General features: G+C 35.7%; 1 protein-coding gene across 1 annotated transcript; it reads right to left on the minus strand.

Moving 5' to 3' along the window:
• Positions 1-2,397: 2,397 nt before the first annotated feature.
• On the minus strand, positions 2,398-16,393 carry LOC107791728 (uncharacterized). Its single transcript, XM_016613846.2, has 15 exons — positions 16,152-16,393; positions 14,644-14,817; positions 14,157-14,208; positions 13,942-14,049; positions 11,622-11,706; positions 10,960-11,014; positions 10,474-10,845; positions 8,819-8,878; positions 7,309-7,407; positions 7,121-7,231; positions 6,373-6,444; positions 5,957-6,073; positions 4,987-5,136; positions 3,892-3,992; positions 2,398-2,871 (listed from the first exon to the last, which is right to left on the minus strand). The coding sequence occupies exons 1-15, from the start codon at positions 16,212-16,214 to the stop codon at positions 2,541-2,543; spliced, it is 1,950 nt and encodes a 649-aa protein (XP_016469332.1). The 5' UTR covers positions 16,215-16,393; the 3' UTR covers positions 2,398-2,540.
• Positions 16,394-17,922: the final 1,529 nt, after the last annotated feature.

Consider the following 17,922-nt stretch of genomic DNA (forward strand, 5'->3'; position numbering starts at 1 on the left):
TTAGTGCATTGAAACATATATACATTCTTAAAAATCTCCTCTTACCTTCAACTAGTGCATCTTTTGATAATTTAATAACAATATCACTTTCGGGATTACTGATCTTCAACTCATTGGCATATGCCTCTAACCTATTATACTCATCTTTAAAGCTTCCTTGAATTTTATTAAGAATCAATGCTTTTGCCCTCTTGCATTTTCCATGACTAACATTCAGCTCAAATGTATCTTTCGCGTCAGCCCTCGTCTATTTCACTTTATATTTTGGATTATTTTGTAACTTTTTTTTAAAATAATATGCAATAGTACAGTAGTCAATAGTACCATTATCATAAGCAATATAGCAATCATGATGTGGGTTTAAGGTCTTGATTCTTACCCCGGACAGTCCCCATCTTTAATGATTAAACAAACAAATGGGCAGCCAATTTGACACTCATACCTAAGCCTTGTTGTATCACTTTTTTTAAGAACTATCTCTTTCTTATTTATCATAGCATAGAGTTTCAGACACTTCCTAGCTTGAGAGATGTCCTTGAAGGTCATACTCTTGTTTAGTTCCTTATAATCAAGGAGCTAATCAGTAGTGCTCATGTTTCTTTGAGTTGCAATAGTATCTAATTCTTCAGAATCATACTCATCACTATCCTCACCATCAGTTGAGCTACAGTCAGTAGCAGCATCATAATCAGGTACTACAACCTCTACATATTGCGTAATATTAGGTACTTAGACTGATATCTCACATTCCTCAACAACAAACTAATTAATATTATTATAATCAGTAGTCTTCAGTACCAACCATTCTTAACAGGCATAATACCACTATCCCCTTCAACCTCATCGTAGCTACCATCACGACCTTTAACGGATTTTGGGTCGTGAATAAATCCTAATTCATTGCAAAACTCATCTACAATATCTTTATAGGAAAGATGGTCAGAGTCATAACCTGTCCAAGTGTGCAACGGGTTCTTAGCATACTTCACTTGTGGCTCTCTACTCCATTCCCCCACCATAGTTGAATATTATGTCCAGATTAACCATATTGTTGATCTGAAATTAAATAACATAGAGAAAGATTAGATCATGAATGATAATAAATTCTAAGAAAGTTGAGCTAAGGAGACCAATCACAAACTAAACTAAATTAACTCATTACTAATCCATGCATTAAACAATACCATATAAGAATAGTAAAACAAAGAAAAACACATAAAAAAACAATAAAGTTCACATAACCTAAACCACCATAGCCATAAAACCATCTCCAAAACCCTAAACCACCCAAAGAGAAAAAAAAAATTGGGACCAGTACATCAACCAAAATACTGAATGTGTAAAAGAAATACAAAATTACTAAAATAATTGGATTACCCCACATTCAGGACCTCTAGTTTACTCACATGCAGTAAAGCCAAAATTTGGTCAATAAAGAAAAAGTCAAAAGTTGCATTAGAATAATCAGAAATTGCAGTAAAAATCATATACAAATTAATACATACACGAATCCTTAACTAGAATGATAAAATCAGGAAACCCTATACCCTAAACCTATAAAATAAACGCTAACTTAAGACACATTACTACAAAAATTATAGGCTAACAAGAATGAATCTATCATTTTGGTGAAATTTTATTACCTTTACACCATAGGAGATTCAAGAATAGGCAGATGGATGGAGTGTCGTTAATTTCGGTGGTCTGTTTTTTGGTCGTAGTGTGATTCTATGGCTGAGGAGAAGCTATTTAAATGAACCCGTTAAATGGTTACGGATCGGGTCGTTGATGGGTTTCAAATTGGGTGTTGGGATGGGTAACCAAGCGATAATTATAAAAAAAAAGGGTCGGGTGTCTTAAAATTGTGCCACGTGTCCGGGCCGACTGGGTCCGTTAATGAGAGGGATAGATTTATCAATAACCCGGCAGGGATAGAAAAGGTTGAATAGTATGATGGGGGTACAAATAACTAATATACAATAGTACAGGGACATAAATAGCGCTCTTCCGTTTTCTTGAACTAACTGCCTAGTCAATTCTAATCTGCTTTAATTATGCTTTTCTTGAGCCGAACATCTATCGAAAACACCTCTATACCTTCACAAGGTAGGATAAAATATGCATACACACTATCCTCTCCAGACTCCATTAAGTATATTATTGTTGTAACTGCCTAGTCAAATGATACCACATAAATTGGGACGGAGAAAGTAATATTTTTTTTGTGTGGACCTGACAATGACTTAACGAAGGTCAGTTGTGAAAGTGAAGCTGAAGTGGTAATACACGCCTTTCTAATGTCAGGGTATTTTGTTGGCTATTTTTTTTCCTGTTGTTGGACACGGGTGTCTTACTAACATAAAAGCTGAAGCATTACAACAGAGACAAGAAAAATAGTAAAAAAAACTGACGAAGAAGAGATTACTGGCAAAAATCTGCTTCGTCCGCTTTACATGAATTCATTATATGCACGTGGAAAAAATATCGTTGATCTTGAAGGTCATTTATCGAACTAAGAAATTTTACAGCCTAAGAAGAAATTATAGTACATCATCATCATCCTGTTGATAGTACATTGAAGCATCATCAAGTGGTAATGAAGGCGGAGTTCCGGGAGGGATGCAAGATTCACCATTCTCACCAGCACATATACACAAAGCCTCTGCATCCCTGAGAATAGCATCCAGGTCAATATGGCCACTCAGCTCATTGATAAATTTCAATAGCGTGTCGAAATCCATCTCCTCTCCTATTATTTTGCTTCGATATCTTTTCAGAATTGCGACACAGACATAGAGATGAAGGTGCTCGCTCCTATAATGCGTCCATAATACCTCCCACAACCGCATGGTTTTCTCAAATTCAAACTCCCTACAAAAGACAAATCAACAAATAAATAAACTAAACTAATACAGAAAAACAAATTGAAGCAGCAAATTGGAGCACATATTTAGTGGCATCCAAGGCTGACAGTAAAGAAAGCAGTACAGGATTTGAGAAAAGAGAACTGCACTGAAGAAACTAGAAGAACCACAATGGTAACTTTCAAACAATGATAGTGTATCCCAGCACAGTTCACAGTGGTGGGTAAGCAAATAAAAGAATTTTGCATAATTCATTTCTTTCGTTCTTTTCTCCCCATGGAGAAGGGTGCTGTTGGAGAAAAGGATGCACATCCATAAAATCTTAGTGCACATACGAAACAGGAAACCATGTCCCTTTGATAGGAAAGTGCTGACATGGGTTGTAAGCAAGTTAATTTGGATTCATGCCTGTTCGTGAGTATCTTGACTAATATCCAAGATAGTGGCAGTTAAAAGCTGAGCTCGTAACCTTGACTTTGTTTAATTGTGAATATTTCCTGTGAAGTACAAAATGGTAGCATTTTGATTACTCACACGTTTTTCTCTAATGAAGGGACAGGATTACCTATTCCCTTCATGCATTTAGCTTTATGAATGTGCAGGACTCATACGAGTATGCAGGCATGAGATGAAATAAACTTTGGGTAGGCTCAGGACATCTAGAAAATGGGCAGGATTCAAGGTATCAGAAGCGCATTCAGGTGAACAAGATAGGGAAAGAAAAATGTTACTTCAGGTCCCAGGACCAGTTAACTGTCTGAGGGTCAATGGAAGAACATAGTAAGACAAAGGGAAATACAAAAGTGGCATGCACACTGAAGGAAAGGGGCAGGAAGCTAGTACAAGAGATGGGATTAACAACTTCAAAGGGCAGCTAAAGTTCTTTGTGATTTTCCACTTAATCATATGGAACAGTCCAACTAAGATTCTTTTGAGCAGAAACATTCCAAATATAAGATTGAAAATAGTGATTAGAAATCAATGCAAAAGGAAAAAGAAGAAGATGAAAAGAGAGTATGCAGCTTGCCTTTTGAATTGTATAAGAACCCAGCGGAAGCAGAAGAAATAATTCAAGCAGTCCTTCTGTTTGAAATAATTATGCAGAGGGCTGTCTAACAACTCCACCAACTGCATAAGCACAGTAAAAACATTAATTTTCTGTAGGAAAGCAAATACTTATCAGCTCAAAGTGTATAATACAAAAGAAGAATCTACATAGCTGGATAGAATCAGAAGGTATGGAAACAAGGAAGAACTGGTGATGGCATGGGACTATTCACTTGCTGAACAGCCATTTTTTTTATGAAGTCACTTGCTGAACAGCCATTTTTTTTATGAAGTCACTTGCTGAACAACCAGTTCCTACCAGCTCAAGATAAACAGGCGGACACAGATATATAAAGCCAATGAATGTGTATCAACAAAGGTTAGGCTTTCTTAGACAGGTAGCATGTTAGTGTTGAATCTCCCACATCGGCTAAGGGATGGGGGACTAGGTCTCTTTATATGGCTTGAGTTGTCATCACCCTTTGAGCTAGCTTTTGGGGTTGAATTAGGCCCAAGGTCCATTTCTTTATCAGTTAGAAGACCAATAAAGCTAATCCTTTCATTTGACACCCAAAACTCAATAATTCTTAATTGCAATAAAACCCAATATTTTAAAGGCACGTGCTATTTCACAACTAAGAAAGGAGCATACTCGAAGTCCAGGGGTAACACCAAAGAGACCTCGGTCAAATCCTATTACCTAGGAATTATCAGTACTTTATCTTCTTCCATGGCCATCTCGGACACGCTTGGGGCATAAACACATGCCGACTACTCCTGTATCAGTTTACTCTTTCAAAACAATTACAGCGACAAGGAAAGAGAGAACAAAACACGGTTAAGACATAAACTTCTGAATTTGGGCAGACATGACAGTCTCTTGCACTGCACCCTTACAATAGATCTCTGGTTAAGTGCACTCTCTCTTTGGGGTTCATTGGGAGGTAAATGCTGATGCTAGAACCTTCTCGTAAAGTTGGAGATCCCACCCATAGGGGGTTTTAGGAACAGGAAACAAGAGAGCAGGGAGGGGGAGAGTGTGAGTGAGTAAGAGAGAGAGTGTGAGGGAAAGAACCTTTGATAATGCAAAAAGCTGAGAGTGCATTCCATTTTGGTCACGGTTAAAGTTCGGTCCCAGTCGTTCCATCAATGCCACAAAGCACCAAAATGATTCTGATTCATCTTCCATGACATATAATATTGGTGAAAGGAGATCACTCATACCCTGCAACTCGAGAGAATAAGATGTTTGTTGATATATCAGTGAGAAACTATGAAAGAAAAGGAAGAGGCATTAAGTTGCACCGAGAATATTTGAGTAAAAAGGGCTTCCACAATAGGATAGAGTATGGTATCTTCACAAATATCACACCAACGAATTGATTTTTGGGAATATGAGAAAATCAAATAACCATCAATAAGACAGGCTTGGTAATATCAGTTAGGACAAGTAATATATATTACATAGAATCTGAAAGGTTGTATCTTCCCGCGATAAAATGGTTGCAAAGGTCAACTATTGTGAAATTTCAGTGGTAACTAATAGACTTACAAGAAACGACATATATATCTTGCTGCTTCGTTATGGCAAAACCCAATAATATTTAAACTTAATGCAATCTTGAGGAGAAAATTTATAGTTTGTAAATCTTCTGACTAAGAAAATTCTCCAGTTTAATGTAGAATTTTCAGAGTTAGAATAGTGTAGAAAAAGAAATTAGAACTTTCTAGTTCTGTTGTTTAATTTTACAAAGTTATTCTCCCATAAATCTACTGATGATGTCTGGACAAAGTTAACATCATAATCTTGGACTGGGTGCAACCAACAAATAGTCAATGTTCAAGCTCAAGTCATCCAATATTGGCTACAACCCGATCAAGAGAGAAAGAAAAGGGTAGCAACAGACCAGAAGGAGTTCAATGCCAGAAATTCAAAAACATGTATGTAGCAGAGATCTCACATACGATCAAATTGTTTGGAAAACAGTATGTGAACGTATTGATCAGCAAAGAGACACACAATTAAGCGTATAGGAAGATGTTACCTGACAGTAACCCAAATCAAAGTTGTAGAATGAGTAAGTCAGCAGTATATCACGCAAACATTTAATGTTCGGGCTGTCATCCTCATCATAGAATGAAATTGACCGATCAGTCCTTACCTTGCAGATCAAATAAGAAAGAACAATGGAAGAAAGAAGAATAAAATGTCAGTTTTTCCCCTTATAATAAACATAATAATAACCAATAATAGTAGTTTTAGTAGTATCACTGATTGTGAATTGCAAGGATGAAAAAAGCATCTTGGTTCTCAAACAAAAAAAATTTACAGGCCGTTAGGTCCTGGGTTCGAGTCACGCTGGAGGGCAAGTGTGGAAACACTATAGATCCTCATAATTTGGGAGGGATTTAAAAAAAAAACATTTACATGCCCGTGAAAATAGATAAATTTGACACATACCACATCTTTTTCAATAAGGCCTTTCCTCTCTCGAAATTTTGTAAATCTTCTAGCCTGCTCCTTAGAGATGCTCTGCAGAGAAAAAGGTCAGCGCAGATCAGATTTAAACTACATTTTTAGCAAAAAAAAATATCTCAGAGAGGCTTTCTTGTCTTGGCTCCTTTCGGACAATAGGAAAACATAGGGATATACTTCCCACATGAAAAACCATATCTAAAAGATAAAAGATTTAATTCATTTAATCCTTCACATGAAACTAGTATTTCACATTATTGAATAACACTCCCGGAACCAAGTTCCGGGGAATCAACTTTTTCCAAGCTCCTCGATGATCTGTTTGGAGTCTCCCATGAGAAAAGTAACAGAAAGTTGTTTAATCTCCCGGAACACTTATAATTTTTTTCCATTCTTAATTAACTATGATCAATCACTATATCCATTAGTAAACCATGTTATGGCAGCATCAACATGGAAATCATTATCAATAAGCAATCTGTATTTTTGCAAAATGTAAGACGAACCCCCAAATATCAAATAGGCAAGTGTCAGAGACATTAAACTTACAAGAGCATCAAAACAAATGTAAGAAGAAAAGGATCTTATTGCACCATGTGATCTAAAATTTAAACTATCACTTACTCATATGTTCCAAGCAATAGCATTTTACTAATTGAAGGAAATAAGGAATCAGGACCATTTTACTTTTGAACCCCCCCCCCCAAGCCCCCAGCGTGAGAATATGACTAACCTTCCACTGGTTTTTAATCGTTTCATATTCCGACTTTCTTACAGACACAAGGTATTCCCTCTCCGCATAAGTTGAATCATATGAATGATATCCCAACAGAAATCGCCACACCTGCCATAAAGACATATAAATATATTCATGCTCATAGAAACGGACGCAGAGTGGGGTTGACCTGTACAAGGACAGACCTCTTTACGCAGACCTTGTTCGACTCCTCCGTAAAATATCCTCTTTCTTACTGCTTCCGAGTCTGTGACTCTACCTTCACAGTCCAGGAAAGCAGACCACTGTATAGGGAGTAAAACATGAGGAACTTAGTTGTGAATGCAATAAAAACAATAGGCCAACATAGCAAAAACCCACAATTTGTTATAATCCATGCAAATTTACAAATATGGATGTCGTCGAAGACGCACCAGATGTGCAGTATTTAACAAAAGAGCAAGGTAAGCCTTGCCAATGGATTAGCATTCTCAGATAATCATGCAAAGGAAATAACACACATTAAGATAGAATTGTATTGGACATATATCTGCTCTACTGAACGCTAATCGTGGAAATGGATCATATAGACTTGACTCTCTAATTCTGATAAAGACTATTGCTCTATGATAATAAATACTCTCACTGAATGACAATTTATTAGACATTAAAAGATTTTATTTAAACTTACAGATGCATTAACATTTACCCAAGCTGTTTCTCCCGGGAAAGATTTGTGGTGCAAATAATACACATACAACAACATATATACGCACACACATATACAAATAACAGTATCGAAAGTTAAAAGAACTAAACAATCTCAACAGAAAAATCAGAAGAACCAATATGTTTTACATCTTGCATTTCAAAAGGTCACAAGTAAAAACTAAAACACACAGATCTCAAAATTACAAATTAAAAGTATTTGAGAAGGCTAGCTTTGAACATGGATAGCACTACCTCCAAGAATATTTTTATAGATGCAGTCTTGCAAGAGATTGTCTATCTCAAAACTAGTTCAAGTTCTAACATAGCTTAGTCTTTACCAATAACATCAAATGTCATAAGAGTTCAAAAGTTGGATTGCAAAGCGAGTCACTAAATTGATTTCTTAGAGACACAATCCCCCCACCCCCCCACCCCCTTTTATTAGTGACATAATGCCTCAATATTGTTCAGCTAAAATGGCCTGATATTTAGAATTATAACATTCTATCTTTGAAAAACATTCCCTGTAAGAAGCACCAAAGAAATCATCAGTTTAGTAATATCACGCCTTCAATGGAGAATTCATGGGAATCCAGAAGATATAATTGATTTAAAACAAAGAGAATTTCTTGTTTACGCAAAGAAAGTTTCTACATGATAAATAGAAAAAAGACAGATAGGTGGTTTACAAATGCTACTTCTAGACCAATTAGGAATTTCTTCTAATACAATGGTTAAAATTAAAAAGATGTGCAAGTGGAAAATTGGTGAGACACTGACATCTGCATGCTCTGACAAAAAAAATTGAGAATCTATGACAGAGTTAACACCTTGTGCAACAGTCTACTTAAAACTCAATGAATTTAGTTGCTTCATGGCACATGCACAAGTAATTATGACAAATCGAATACAATGAGATAGACAGGAAATGAATGTCGAAACATTTGCTTGTGCCTAATAGCCATTATACTAGCATTTTACAAGTGCAAAAAGATAGCCTTCTACCTCTTCTGTTCCCAGTGGAGGTTGCCGTGGTTTCCCCCATACTAGTGACAATTTGTCAAACTGCGGAAGAAAAACTGGCATAGATCAAACGCAGAAAGAGGACTAATGAAATTATAACTTTTAGAAATAGAAAAATAAGGAGATTAGAAGTCCCGAAATAACTCAAGCTACCCTATTTTACCCACCGGGGGAGGGGGAGGGGAAGGGGGAAATGGGGGAGGGAATACTCTATGAAGAATCGAATCCCCACCTACATGGTGAAAGTTTGGGCATCCCACCATGTGAGCTACCCTGAATCCCCATCCTTGCTAGTATGATTCATACTGTTGGTAGCTTAGGCAATAAATAATACTATTACTTTTTTGATAATAATAATAATAATAATAATAACAACAACAATAATACTAATACTAATAATAATAATAATAATATATTGTTATTATTTTTTGGATAAAGCAGTATTATTATCATTATTTATAAGAAGCTTAGGCAATAATTTATAATTTAAAATACTATTCTCAAGCATAAAAGTTCCTAGATTATTTGGTTTGACCTTGTGAAAAGACGAAATTTTAGGTGTTTTTAAAGCAAATCAGAGTCAATCAGTAGGATATGTAAGTGCCTAGAACTGGTTGTCTTTCTGGTGCAACGAGTATATTGAGGATGCTGTTAATAAGCTAGCTTTCATTAGAATTCTTCAGAATTAGGAAAGAATATAAATACTTTCGTCTGTAAAACCACAGCACATAGTTAGTGTTTGCTATTTAATAAAATAATTTTTCACTGATAAAAAATTTACTTCTTAGATATCACTACAAGTCCAACTATTGGCAAGGGAACGGCACTGAAGGGTTAAGCATTTCTTACACATTTTTAATCAGTAAAAAGAAAACATGTCAAATACTTCATCCATCCCTATCTGACCTAGAGGCTAACACACATTCTAGAACATCAAGGAAAAGAAACGATTTATCAGTATGGTTGGTTTAGAAAAAAGTTATGCCTAATTTTGAAGGACGTTATATCACTCAAGGTAAACCTGAAAGTCAAAGGACTGAATTTGAACTCTTTTTCTGATAAATAAGGAGTGAAGTAAACTTATCTTATTATCAAATGTTTCATCTTTCCCATACCGCTATAATGTACGCTAAGACTTGTCACAGATACTGAGGATACTCAATGACTTAACTGATGGGACATTTAAAAGGCATACCGACTCATAATATTAGGCAAACTGATTTCCGGTAATTAGTTCTTACTTGAAACCAGCTTTTACCATTTTGAGAAAAAGATAACCTTTTCTAAGAAAATCACCGAATACAACAACGCTGTGACAGCACTAAGCCTCAATGCGAAACTGATTATCCGACAGCCATATGAATCCTCTTTGCCCATTATGCTCCAAATGGCCCTGTTCCACTCCAGTACTCAAAAGTTTGTAATAATGTACATAGTAGGAGTTCTAAGGTTCTCTGAGTCCTACTTTATCAAAATAAGGTTCTAAGTCCCACAATTATCCCTAGTAGGAGTTCTAATGTTTTCTATAAGAAATGAAGTCGGCTCCTGGCAAACCTAGGAATAATGTAAGCGAACAACATGACTAACCATATAATATAAATGCAGAAACAAAGATTAAAATATGCAAGTTTTTTCACCTCCAAGGGATCTGCAGGCACTTGAACATCTTCAGGCAACTTCTGAACATCATTAGATTCAGCAATGCGAGGATAATCATTTGTTTTTTGGTCTTGCTTCCTCCTGTCACTAGGAATGAAACCATCTCCCTGAGCTTCACGAAAAAGTTGAGATGTTGTTTCACGAGCAAATCTGGTCACAAGAGAAAATTTCTCTAGCACTTGAATGGACAAATCTCGAGCAGGATCATTATGTTTTTGCCATTGCCTGGCATTTTCTTGAAGAAATGCAGAATTTCTATCAAAAGTTTCCCCATCAGTAGGTGCAGCAGCTGAAGATGGACTGTTAGCCACAGAAACAGCCCTAGGAAGCTCCAAGGAGGAGAGAGTTCTCTGTAAGAAGCAAATTAAAGTATGAGCAGAAGTGAGTATTCATGAATCATGATGAAGCTCTTCACACAAGCTCTTAAATTGGTTAACCAATTGATTAATCAACACTGGTCACACCTGGAGTGGATCTTGAAAATCGTTGACGAGAAATACATTAGCATCTTCAGCTGACCTGGAAACATACAACTCATCAGTAAGAACGGAAAGGCCTTTATCTAACAAAAAAGTTCTCTCTCCCACTACTAGTTCGCTGTAACAAGATAAAACTGGAACAAAAACAAATCGAGATCCCAATTTCTAGCAGTATGAGAAAATATATTCTATTGACAGACTAGCATCAGCAAATATACTTTTAAATCTGGAAACAATTGGTCACTGGTATACCTGCAATTCAGCTACTTTAAAAACCTGAAAAGAATTCATAGTAGGTATGCCTGTAATTTAGCTGGATTACCATTGAATGTCAACTAGAGGTGACACCACATTATAGTATTTGCAGAAGGATTTACCCTTCCATCTATGACATCCTTAGATTGTCTTTTTTTTCCTCATCCACCAAAAACAAATAGTAAGTTATTTGATCTTCATACGACATCGCAATTAATTTATTCACTGTTATTTATCATCAAGCATTAATTCATTTGTGAACTATCTAGTTTTAATTTCTACTCTCATTTTTATGAACTCTGACCCCAAAAAGAATGCTGAGGTGAATTTGGTTTACTAGTGTTATTGCTTATTCATGATAATGACAAAGCCAATGCACGAAAGAACACCACCTCACAAGATATGCATGTTGCTTAATTGTTGCAAGAAATTCCCGGACACCACCATTGTAGAAATAAAGTGGAGGAAATGCCAGTCCTGCAAGTGATGGATGTAGGAAGTAAGCTCAAGATGCAATAGTTGCAGTCAAACTGATAATATGATGATAACAGAATTATAAAAAAATCCACTAAAAAGCTGAGCGGAAATATCATAAGGTAGATAGCATACAAGAATTTATCCATCAAGAAAACATATATATGCATTATACAATTCTAAGAAGAATTGTCTTCTTTAATCATCATGATTTCCTTGGAACAAGAAGAATCACCAAAGCTATTCTAAAATAATGTTGATTACAGAGAGTTGCCAAAGAAAGTAAAATCCATTCAAAAATAACAGAGAATGGTTAAAAAGAAATAACTTAAATCAAATTGATATTTCATATATAGCCAACCACTAATAAGAATTTGTTGCCTGCTCCACTTTCTTTGTACATAGGTTGCCAGTTGGTGCCACAATAGAGAAAAAACGGAGCTACTTTTACAAACGAACAAACATATGCAGAAAATTTAACCAAATCTGGTCCATAATGTCAAAATACATTGCCTCCGGTGTCTTGTGTGATAAGAAGGTGTCACTAAGACTTAAAAGGTGGTGTCACTAAGACTTAAAAGGTAAGTTCTAAAGAGTGGTGGTTAGACCGTCTATGTTGTATGGGGTGGAATGTTGGACAATTAAGAACTCTCATGTCCAGAAGTTGAAGGTAGCAGAAATGAGGATGTTGAGATAGATGTGTAGGTATACTAGGAGAGACAGGATCAGGAATGAGGTTATTCGGGATAAGGTAGGGGTGGCTCCCGTGGAGGATAAGCTGCGGGCAGTGAGGCTTAGATGGTACGGGCATGTGAGAAGGAGATGCCCGAAGGTACCGGTAAAGAGGTGGGAGAGGTTGCATATGGGGATCTAGGGAGGGGTATAGGGAGACCTAAGAAGTATTGAGGAGAGGTGATTAAGCATGACATGGCATTTCTGCAGCTTACTGAGGACATGACCTTGATAGGAAGTTATGGAGGTCGAAGATTAGGGTAGAAGGTTAGTAGGTAGTATAGCATATTTCCCTTTCTTTCCGATAACTTTAGCATTACGCTAGTTGTGGTCTATTCTTTGCATATTATTACCTAATATTGCTTCTGGTTCGTTTTGGTTAACTATAGATATTGCTCATGTTTCCTTCCTATAATTTTTTTTTTCCTTTTTATTTTTTCTGTTTATATATATTGCATTTCTTTACTGCTATTTACTGTGCTTAACTGAGCAGAGGTCCTTCAGAAACAACTCTTTACCTGCTCAAGATAGGGGTAAAGTCTACGTACACACTACCCTCCCCAGACCCCACTTATGGGAATATACTCCACTTATGGGAATATACTGGGCATGTTGTTGTTGCAAGATTTTCCGAGCTGTTTCAAAAACAGACAATGAATGACTAGCCTTTTACAATCCAGTTAAATCAATTCTTCGTCCTCACTATTCTCCCCCATCTAAGATTGAGTTTGCACTGGCCAGAAATGACAAATAAGACAGTGAAAGTTTCTGTGAGAAATAATGACGAAATTATATTAATATTATATTAACTAAAGTGTCTTACAGTAGACCTATTTATATACATTGTTTACACCGAACTAAACATCTATTGCGTGATGTGGGACACTATACATAATAACTATCTAACAGTTTCCTTCTACATGTTTATTTTGCATACAAGAGCTGAAAAAATACAAGAAAGAAAACATTTCCAATTGACACCAAAATTTATTTAAACAAGAATAGAGAAAACTTAAAACTTTAGCCCTCCAACAAAAAAAAAATATCTATTTCTTGGTTTGTCTTTTTTCTTCTGTCTGCTTAATTCCACTCCCGTTTCCTGTTACAGCCACTCTATTCAGATATGTCTTGGACAGCTAATCCAGCAGTCTATAGCTTGTCAAGCTAGTGGAGCTAACAGTGGGGTTTCTTGTTGCTACTCACTTAACTTGGTAGGGAATTAATCATGCAGGGAGAGAGCATACATATAGCTTCAACATACACATACGACTTCCCACTTGCTAGATTCTCAAGATATACAAAAAAATCAGCCAAGGAAACATATAGTACTAGATTAAGCAACTTTGAACTCTGCAAGGAGTAATTGCACATTAACATTTTAACTTGAAAGGTTATACATGTCCAAAAGAGATCAAGGGTGACAACTCGAACTAATCTATCAAAACAGCACTTCACCTTTGCTACTATGAAAAAGATGCACTAATGAAATACAGCACAGCTAAATACCTGATGATAAAACTACAATAACATATTGCCACCCCAGGGTGGGAGTGTGTCTGCGAATTGACCTAACATCCGAGAATGGAACTGCTCGTATAGTATAAAGACTCTTATCTGCACCAAGATATATAAAGAACAACCATTACACAACAGCCCATGGAAAATTAGCTGCAGACAGCTGCTCTTTCCTCTGAGTCACAGTACAGATAATTGACCCCCACCTTTTTCAGATAACCTTGCATTCGAGCTTTGCCCTTTATATGGAATCCAAGTCTGTCACAGCAAAAATAATTCAATTGCACATTCAGAGGGTAGAACCAAAAATTTAATGTGCTACAAATGTTAGAGACAACCCCTCTCCCTTTCTCCTTGTTTTATGTGACAGCAACACTTTGCTTTGTAATTACATCAAGAATTTAAGAACCCAGCTCTTTACATCCCTATATATAAGAAGCAAAGCACAAGGAAACATGATTTCATAGCAATGAAAATTTGACCATTTAAGAACTATGTCTCACATCCGTCTCCATGTTATTTAGGATTGAATATGGACTTGACAACATTCATATAACCTCCTACGGTTATGCACCAAAAGTGAAACTTTATTTCTCCCTCAAATCAAAACTATCAAAAAGTAAGTTCGCCTAAATGAGAGTTGAACCAGTTGTAAAACTACTCTCCCTCCACAAACATAAAGTAGATGTATACCATAAACAGAGAACCTCCTTGCTTGATCAGCTTTAGTCGACCACTGATCCTCTCTGAAGCATACTGAGTCGGATGAATTGCCACATTATCTTTCAAATATACTATTTCAGCACCTTCTTGTTCCCCTGATGAACTCTGCTTACTGCTATCACTCCTATTCATGCTTGCTGAACCCTGAAAGCTCATCCACGGACAACAGAAACCACATTCAATTCGTCATTTCATATTAATATTTTTTAAAAGGATCATTTTAAATTACTAATTAGAATATATCACAAACAAAAAAACCCGCTTCCCCTCCACACGCGATCAAGTGGTCATGCTAGAGACGTAAAACAGTCGTGCATAATTAAATTATGAGATCCTTCAGAAATCAGAACGAGCTGCGAGAATCTTATTTGTTCTCTTTCATTTCTTAATTGAAAAAGCAAATTGAAAATAAATCACCAAGTACAAAAATAAGTATAACCACCAGCAGAAATTGGTAAGGTTCAATTCAACATTTAGTCCGTCAGAGCACCATAATTCATATTAAGTTACGCTGGATGAACTGCATTGTTGATATTGATCTGAAAGAAGATGGTAGGTACAGCTAGCACAATATATAGATTCCATCGATAGTCATTAGGGCCTCTCCGCAATCTATTAAATTGATAGTTGTTCCAAAGGATCCAAATGGCCAGTTACTAATAGAACTCGTAGGCTCTTTTGGCTAAGGGCTTCTCAACACATGGAAGCTAAACCAGTGCTGTCAAATAACCAAACCACAATGATTAAGGTAGGTATAGTAATGCTATGGACAGCTTGCTAAACTGGGTGCTAACAAAGAATCAAACTGCAATTACTAAGGTATCGCAATGTCCCCAGCGCTTTGGTCTAATGGTAAGAACATAGCGCATAATGTATGGGTTAGGTGCTCGTCACGAATTTTTGAATCTTGCCGCGGACAATATCCAACAACTTTGGCGAAACTCATGTGCCCCCAGAGATATATTGGTTATAAAAAATGACTAAGGTAGTAATTGTATGGACAGCCTGCTTAATTATCAGAGTAATAAAACTATACAAAGTACACAGCATATGCGCAAATTTAGCTTATCCGAATATACAGTAATTATCAGCAGTTAAACACAGTTCATCATAAGTCCTCAATAATCAAGTTTAATTTAACCTCAAAATAATCACACACAAAAATTCGGCAAGTAATCAAAAAAGGTGCTCAACATAAAATCAATTAATGCACAAATACGTAAATAAACATAGTAAAGTGCTAATCTAAAAATTTAAATATAACGATGAGATAAACATACACAAAATAATCAGCAATTAAACACAATACACCTAAAAATAATCACAAAATATTAGGCAATTAATCAAATAAAATGCTCAACATAAAATCAATTAATGCACACAAACGTAAATAAAGCATTGTGAAGTACTAATTATACGATTCGAACATAGCGATGAGATAAACATGATTTGCGAATTGCGAATTGTGAATCGCTTACTTGCTGAATAGAAGCAGCGTAATCGGCGTCGTCGGAGAGATCGTGAATGTCAATTTCATGCATCGCCGGTGAATTTAATGGAGGTTTTGGCTGAGTGAGGGGTGGGGGGAGCTTTTTCTGTGTTCGGGTTGCGGGGGGTGGGGTGGAGTGGGGGGGGGGGGTTATGTTGAACAGTTGAAGTAGAAAGCTTGTCTTAGAGACGAAGAAAGAGGTGAGAATGAGCAGGTGACGGTTTTCGTTTTCCAGTGGTACTTGTGTGAACGAAAATTTATATATTTCTTTTTTATCGGGTATTTATTACCCACTTTAGGATTGGATTAATGCAATTTACCCGTAAAATCTAATTAAGGATTAAATTAATTCGACTCACTGTGTTGTTATCAAAATATTTGTTGATTTACTTATATTTTGTTTTGATAGGAGGGAAACGCAATCGCTACAATGTTACCACAATCTTTGGTAATTTACTTATATATATTTTTTTTTGTAAGAGGGTAAATATGTAGCCACTATAATCTCTGCACTTCGGGCGAGCACTCTGTGCATGATTTACTTATATTCATTAGTCCTATATTGTATATTTTCTTTTTTGGAAAAATTCGATGCAAAACGTCATAGTCAACAAACAATATCAACATCAACTCAGTAGTAATTACACTAATGGGTCTGGGGAGGGTAGACTGTACGCAAACTTTACCCCTACCCGGGGTAAAGAGACTGTTTTCGGGAGTCTCGGCTCAGCAAAACGTCATGGTCAAAAAATTAAATTTGATTTTGACTCTTACAATATCAAATTTATTAAAGTTAAATGAGTGTTATATGGTGATAAATTAAAGTTTAAGAAACACAATTACTATATCTTGTTCTTGTTATAAGTAATATTATTTTAATTTATGGATAACTTCAAGAATTGAACTTATATGTGGTTAAGTTGTACACAAATAGTTATTTCTAGTGACCATAGATTACTCAAATTCTGGAGATTTAGTCCTTTTTAAAATCCACAATTGAAAGCAGAAACGGACGCCTCTGTAGCAAAATCGCAGCAAATTGAAGAAATTCAGTATTTGCTAAATGTGAAGTTGATAAGTATTACCCTGTTTTTTAAAAGTTACCACTCTTAGGATAAGTAAATTAATGGGGCCATATAACTTTAGATTTCTAATAACAAATAGTTTTAGTGTACTGCATTGCACGTGTGTTCCGCGTCTATTAATAAAATATTATATACAAGTACAGAAAGTAATTCAGATTTCAATGATAATAATCTATAATATCGCCTAATTGTCAATTCTTTTGAGAAACTGTTAAATAGTATGATACCAAATTGTCATACTATTTGTTTAGTATTCATCAAGGAGAGAAGATTTATCCCCAAAAAAGTGTCTTGTTGTAAATTGTACCGTTGTTATTTTAGAAATTGATTTGGACTTCATACTCAATATTTTGCAGTGATTGAAACTTTTATATATTAGATCTCGACTTGGACCTTATGATCTGAGTGTTGTCGTGATTCAATCAACAAAATATCAAACCAAAAGGAACACTTATTTATTATCAATTTGAAGTGATAATTCAGATTATTAGAAAAATTTAAAAATTATTCTATTTACCAAAGTAGTCTATAATTTGTTGCTAAATTTAGGTAGAATAACTAAACCACTCTCAAATCTGGCACCTAATAAGAGTCAATCAATATTTTAAAATATTTTTGTGATTGACATCCACTTTAAGAATTCATTTTTTTTTTGTTATAATGGTCTCTATATCA

The sequence above is a fragment of the Nicotiana tabacum genome, chromosome 21, assembly GCF_000715075.1.
Source record: "Nicotiana tabacum cultivar K326 chromosome 21, ASM71507v2, whole genome shotgun sequence".
NCBI lineage: Eukaryota > Viridiplantae > Streptophyta > Magnoliopsida > Solanales > Solanaceae > Nicotiana > Nicotiana tabacum.